General features: G+C 36.4%; 1 protein-coding gene across 1 annotated transcript in view; it reads right to left on the bottom strand.

Annotated features, from left to right (window-relative positions):
* Positions 1 to 6574: 6574 nt before the first annotated feature.
* PCLO (piccolo presynaptic cytomatrix protein) overlaps positions 6575 to 7168 on the bottom strand; it is a gene marked incomplete at both ends in the record, with an annotated part of 15628 nt that continues 15034 nt past the window's right edge. The window contains one exon of the mRNA XM_010171994.1: positions 6575 to 7168. This exon is cut by the window's right edge and continues 1421 nt beyond it. Coding sequence (XP_010170296.1) covers positions 6575 to 7168 — 594 coding nt within the window.

Below are 7168 nucleotides of genomic sequence, written 5' to 3'. Positions count from 1 at the left end.
CAATTGCACTAGTAGAAATTTTACCCTCCTACTACTTATTCAGACTAACTACAGTATTCCATGGCTTGATAGATGAAACTTGGGAGGCAAAACAGAGCTGATGTAGGCCAAAACTTGGTGGTCGGTATGTGCCCCTCTGTCATTCTTCTGTGCCTGCTTCTGCTGTATACATTTATACATAGTATTTATTACTTTAAAGGAGGGAACATGATATTGGTCTCTCTTCACAACCAAAACTCAAAGTATTAGTAAAATGGGTAACCAAGAGAACCGAGTCATCTGGAAATGAGTGGAAAGATATTATTGTACCTTCATTCTTTGTCCTTCATGGAAGATAAAAGAGTGAGGGATAGGATTTGTGGCCAGAGGTGGTTTTTTAATGTGTATATGAGAGCTGGCTTAACAGGAAGATGAATAAGCTAACATCAAGTGAGAAAACGCCCAAGTGACAGAAAACCTAGGCCCTTTGTCAACTCTGACATAAATCTCACACTTTATAAAAGATTGTCAAGGATGCCTTTTGAAAAGCAAAAGAGTGAATACCATAATAATTTTCACTAATGCATTAATGTCCCTTGGTTGAATAGCGAAGGTGTGAAATCAACTAATTTAAATGTATCAGGCAAGACAGACTAAGCCAGCTAAATGTGCTTCAGAAAATAATGTTTATATGATATGTTGACCAAATGTGGAGTAGTCTTTCTGTTTTAAAGATCTGACAGATGGAAAAAAAGATGCCTCATTTGAGTCACATAAATGTTATTCCAAAGGATTTCAAATACAGCACAGGAAGCAGTAGCTTGAAATGTTAACAGGACTCTAAATTGTAAATAATACAGTTAGTGGAAAAGTAATCTTAAATCAAGCTAAACCCACATAGTTAAAGGAGAAGATGGGTAAATCCTATATTACCACTTACATAGGGAAAAGATTGTCTAGAATTGTTTCTAGATACGAGTGAGATCTTCTTTTCAACTCAGTTGCCAGTGAACTTGTTTGAAACACACAAAAAAAGTGTTTGACTTGATATTCAAGCACAAAAGGAACTCAGTAGATAGATGTACACCTTCTCTGGCTTGCTGGCCTGAATTCAATCTCAAAATAAGAACTCCTGTCCATAAGCAATGAACCAGCCTCATATGCAGCTGCAGGGGTCTCTTCAGGGATGCAAGAACCTGTATGGAATACAGGTTCCCAATCAGACCTGGTGACTTAGCCTATTGCTAAGTGTGGTAGCATGCTGTCAGGCAGATCCAGGTATGCAGTTCATAAACTGCATGCAAACCATATGAATTGTGGAAATCAAGACACTCTCAGACTGTTTTTAAGACTGGTGTATGCATGGCCAAAATGAAGGACTAGTTGTCACTTGTGCCTGAAGAATAGTTCCATCAAACGACAGCACAGAGACATCACTTAGAAGCAAAGAAAAAAATAAAAAAAACAAACAAACCCCTTGCACTTTAAATCTAGGTTACTCTAACATCAAACTATGAAAGATGGTTCCTCACTCAACAGCCCTCTGTACTTAAACACAAACAGCAGCTGTTTCTGCAAGAGGTAATGGCTCTCTTATATTGAAATGTAACTTCTACAGAAAACTAAATGTTCTTTCTTTTTTTCTAAACCAGTTCATGGGACTAAAATGGAAAATTAAAGTCAATGAATTAAGATTTTTGCAGTTACAAACATGTGACCACCTATTTCTCAGACCACAAAACACTTCTTAATATTTTAAAATAAGAGCTATAACAAAGTACCAACCCCTTTTCAGCTGGAAGTAGATCCAGATTACAAGAAACCAAGGGAAACACCACTGTCCTGTGCTTCAACAACAGCAGAAATCTGTTACCTGAAATTCTGGCATGACACTAAGACAGAACCTACTCGCTGCTTCTGAAGAAGGTCAACAGAGATATCCAACTCCAAACCAGATAATTATCCCTACTCTTTATTCAGCAACCAAGCAGAACATTCCTTGATGTCATACAAGTCTGGTGCTCAGTTTAGTCCTGAATACACAAGCAAAAACCTCATGGATATATTATATGGAAGGTTTTAATTCTACTGGGAGCAACTACACTGTTTCCTCCCTTCAGTAGCCATATACAGCACATCTGACACAGCAAAGGACAGCCCAAATCACTGAAGCCTTAACCTTCAGTTTTAAAGCTGAAAACTTTAGAATATCATAGAAGACAAAATACTGTTTTCACTACTTTTAAATTTATGACATTTAAGGAAATTTACAGTTTTTAAATCAGTATAAAATCACTTCCATTCTTACTACAGCAACAGATGAAGACCTGCAATTTTTACCTAAATAAAGAAATAATCTTTTAGGATTTTGCTTGAAATCATTCTTTTTTACTATAGTATACGGATTTGAATATATTTGCCTTACAATTGCACCAACTCACATCAGATGAAAAATTTGAGTAAAAATCTCTGTTAACTCTCTTAATAAACAGATTTATAGAACTTCTTCTACGTGTTGAAGCTTAAATGTACAGATTCTACCCTGAAGCTGACAGGCTGCTGACAGATGTGTCTTTGCCTTAGTTTTACTAATACAAACACTTCTGCTGAGTCCTTACGCACTGCTTAGCTGTAGATGTTACATTTGTGTGACAGTGCATGTGGAAGACCTTTTGCAAACTGCTTCAGTTTAGCTGAGCATGCATTTTGCATCCAAAGGCAAAAGGAAGACATTTTCTATCTTTGATTACACATGTGCAATGTGTACAAGTGCTGAAGTTGACTGTGTCTGGCATGTGACTTGATTCTGTAATGGACTGGTGTAAAGATATTTCTTTATTAAACTAGACAGGTACTCACAATTTTTTGTTGCTGATGAATTGATGAATTTCAGTCTCCACTTCCAAAACCTACTAACACTTCCCAGTGCCCTCATGGAAATCAGTGCTATGGCTCTGCACTCCATGGAACTTTACTATGCTGGCTGGTAGGACAGTCTATCAAAGTCAGTGTCAGTGCTCACTGCCACTGGGAGCTCAAGTGGCACAAGGCTCACAGAACAGGAAAAATTGGTATCTTTGCCAAGTATCAGTTCCAGTTGGGTGGCTTCCACTTTTTTTTGGTGCTGACTACCTATAGGTCACAATTTGTCCGTGACACAGCTACACTTGATTACTAATATATATCACAGATACATACAGGAAGCCACCATCTATGTTCATTCAAGTGTTCATATAGAGGGAATGACTACAACAGATGTTAAATGAAAATTTAATGTAAACATATAGCTTGTTATCTGAAAATTAAATGCGCCATCACTGAAAGCAGTATTATCTGGATATTATAACGTGATTAGCTGTCAGGTTATTTTTCAGCCTTTCACTTATACTAGATTAGATAAAACATTGTAATAGCTTCCTATAAAAGGTGTATTAAATAATAAAATTATATTTAAAACAGCAGTTCTAAAACATAGAGACATAATTTAATCATCTTAGTCATAGTGTCCATAATATTTTTTTTCTTGCAATGTTGTAATGAATATATTTTTCAATGGAAGAAGTACATGAATGATGAAAGTGCACTGCCTGAAGGACAACGTAGAATTTAATTGTAAACCTTAGAAAGACACCAATTTTATTCTTAACCTTTTAGTGCCACTGATTGCATAAGGATAAATGTTTTTATAAACTATCATAAAAAGAAGCCTGTGAAACATACATATGAACACACAAACACCCTTTTCACCTGCAATGTTTATGTATGCAAAGATACAACCCTGAAACAGGAACTATTAAAAAAGCGATGAGATATTAATTCATACAAAAATATTCACATACACATTCCCTTTCCCTAAGGTAATGAAAGATCAATCTTTCATTTCCATTTTATTCTTTAATGTTCAGCTCAAGTAAATCCTCTTTTCCAGAGTGAGCTGTTTTGCAAGTTTTTATGCACTGAACTTCATTGTTTTGAATGACATAACTGATCTCTTCTACCTTTTCCTTTTAATAATCAGGCAATTAGGAGCTCTTCAGTCAGGAGGCACAAAAGGGTTACAGAGAGAATTAACAGACAAGGACTTTAGCGGTAGTGGGCACTGTACAAAGAAAGAATTAAAAAAAAAAAACAGCCTCGGGGTCAAAATATTTTAAATTTGAGGAAACATCTCACTTTCACACAGGATAATCCAAAAGCGATCCTGTATTTAAACTCAAGTATAACATATATATATCGCTATAAAAGCACAGTTCTACAGTAGGAAAAAAGTCAACAAGGATTACACTTTGTGAGCAGTGACATTGTTTTTATGCTAACTTTCAAGAAGAACTTTTGAGTGTGACAAAAGGTACAAAAGAAGAAATCACTGTCTAATCTTTCCTGTGCCTCCAAGATGTTACAGTTCTAAAGCCAGGTTCTCAGCTGATATAAACAAATATAGACATGCTAGCGAGAATACTATAAGTCTTGTGGAAACTAGGAGATCATTTAGATCTTATATTGCAGATCCCTCCCTCTCAGTGTAACTGGATTGAATAATTAAGAATTGAAACTCATATAGCAATTGCAAAAGCAATTTATGCCCATATTTCCAGATGCTGATGAGGTCATTACTTTCTGAAAGTGTCACTCTAAATATTTTCTTTTTTTGGTCATATATCTCTTTTCCTCCTTTAAATTTCATGTACCTGATCCCAGCTTAAGCTAATTTAACTTCGGATACTTAACAAAACTCTATTAGAAAAAGAAGGTAAAACAGGCTTAATGCTCAACATAACTTCAGAGCTGAAAGCAGCCATGATGATCATGGGAGGTTTACAGACCAGCTTCCTCACCATATGCCACATGACACAGATAGTGCAGCCCACTTTATATCCATGGAATTTTTTTATTTTACTTGCACTTGTCTTTTTGCACGTCATGTTCCATAAAGATGTCCACCTCATTCATTTAGACTGTAAGTACTTTGAGACATGGGCTATTTGCTGCTTGATGGTTGGATGCTAGTAAGAACATCATAGCTCATTACTGAGCAAAAGGGTAATAAACACATGGGTAAAAAATAAACAATGATGTACGAGCCCTTTGTTTCCATGTCTTATTATTGAACACTGTATGTGTGCAAACTCTGCTGTAAAGGCCTTTAAACAATCAGCTGTTTATAGAATTTATCATCCATCATACAAAGTACACAATTCATGTCAAATATGTATGTATCTATGAAAAAAGTGAACTGAATAATTTGTCCTCAGTAATAGTTTCACTACACTGATAGTTATTTTATAATATTATACCTGTTCTCCAATATCTAGTAGAATCCAACACTTTCTAACTCATGAGGAATATTCTTCAAGATACTGTTCCAAACGCTCTACATGAAACTTTAGTGCTTGTGCTGCAGTTTCTCTCACTGTGCTAATCCTGAATCGGGGAATGATTTTGATATGGAGTGCCAATGCCATGACTACAGTTTTCCCTTCAAACTTCCAAGTACTGTTTTCCAAGCAGCAACATCATAGGAAGCATTTAATATCTGCACAAACATGAGAAGCTGCAGAAACTGCTTACAGTGGGAGCCCTGGAGGGTATAACCAGATAATTCTGCATTTGAAAGCCACCACAAACTACCAAACATAGAGAACAAACTCTCTTTATTCTATACAGCCTGTACTATCTGTATTCACAGATAACTGAACATAAAAGACAAAAATTGCTGAAGAACTCAAATGACAACTCTTCCAGAGCTCTGATAAATAAGATACTGATTCTGCAATGGACAGAAGAGAATGGAATTAGACAAAAGGACAGCCAATAATTTTATTCATAAATAATGGACTAATTCCCAAATCAAAAATCTTACTATTCAAGGAAAAGGAATAGTGCAGAAATAAAAAGTTTTGATCCTGATGATGTCAGTCCTATTCAAAATTTCCTTCTCTGATCCTATAAGAAACAGCCCTCAACACTTGCATAATTTCTTTATAATCCTCCTTATCCAAAACAAACAAACAAAAAAATGGATTTGTGATATGAGACCTTTTGGTCTTGGAGAGATAAAAGATGTACATATTGGGACACAAGATTACTCACAGAATCACAAATGGCCAAGAAACCTCATGAGGGTCAAAAAGGACAGCTAGCTAAGGTAATTATAAATCTGATGTTAGCTGCCTCTCAGAAGGCACATGCAGTAATTTCAAAGTAAATGCACTGCAGACTGGGCCACAAGAGCTGGATGATGTATGACCAGAAAGAAAATGCTTTTAATTTTCTGAAGAATTGGCAGTATCCACTATATTGGCAATTAATTACCATACAAAACATATAGTGCTTTCCAAATTGTGAACAAGAATTTGTTGTGGTTTTTTTTCTGAATTTTAGTAAGACTGTAATATGGATTCCTCTATTTCCAGGCAAAGCAATGAAGTAAATAACCATTGCTTTAGATAGCAGACATTTCTCCTGATTTTACAGCTAGGTGTGCAAAAAGACTACATACATAGGTATTGCAAATGAGTGTGTCAGTCCTCATGCTGTATTGACAGCTGCAGAATTGCATATTTAAAAAAAAATATAGAAAGTAAATACATCTTACCATGAAACCCTCAGTGTACTGAAACTGAGCTCTGGAACTGTCTTCTGCTGTGGGACTCAGGGGCTTAGGATCAGACATAGAGCGTTGCATCATCTTTGCCGCCTTTGGGCTTGATGGAGGAACCTTGGCAATGTCAGCATGCAGCATCTTCTGAGGACTGATGTCATCAGTGATGGGTTTTTCATAGGGTACAAATGCTGACTCTATAACTTTGCTTGGTGAAACAGGTGAAATGGGTGAATAGAGAACTTTGGGAGATTTGGGAGGGGAAGGGACGACCTGCAATGTGGAGTCTGGACGGAGGTGGGATGAGTACCCTATCTCTAATGGTGTTGGGCGCTTTTTATCTTTCTGTGGAGATGAAGCTGACAGATATTGTGGACTTTGAGTATCTGACTCTGTCTCTGTTTGACATCCCAAACTTTCTCCTTTATATGTCTTTTCTGGAGCTGAAATGTGCTTTATGATTTCAACCTTAGCATCCAGTCGGGCCCTGATTGAAGGTGTTCTTATTGTTCCTACAGGTTCTGTTTGTACTGAAATCTCTGCAACTGTCTGAACTGCAATACTAGATACTTTGGAGAATTGTTTAGC

This window comes from Antrostomus carolinensis, unplaced genomic scaffold (assembly GCF_000700745.2).
Source record: "Antrostomus carolinensis isolate BGI_N321 unplaced genomic scaffold, ASM70074v2 scaffold1607, whole genome shotgun sequence".
Taxonomy (NCBI): Eukaryota; Metazoa; Chordata; class Aves; order Caprimulgiformes; family Caprimulgidae; genus Antrostomus; species Antrostomus carolinensis.
The sequence above is the reverse complement of the archived record's forward strand: the minus strand, read 5'-3'. Positions and strand labels throughout refer to the sequence as shown.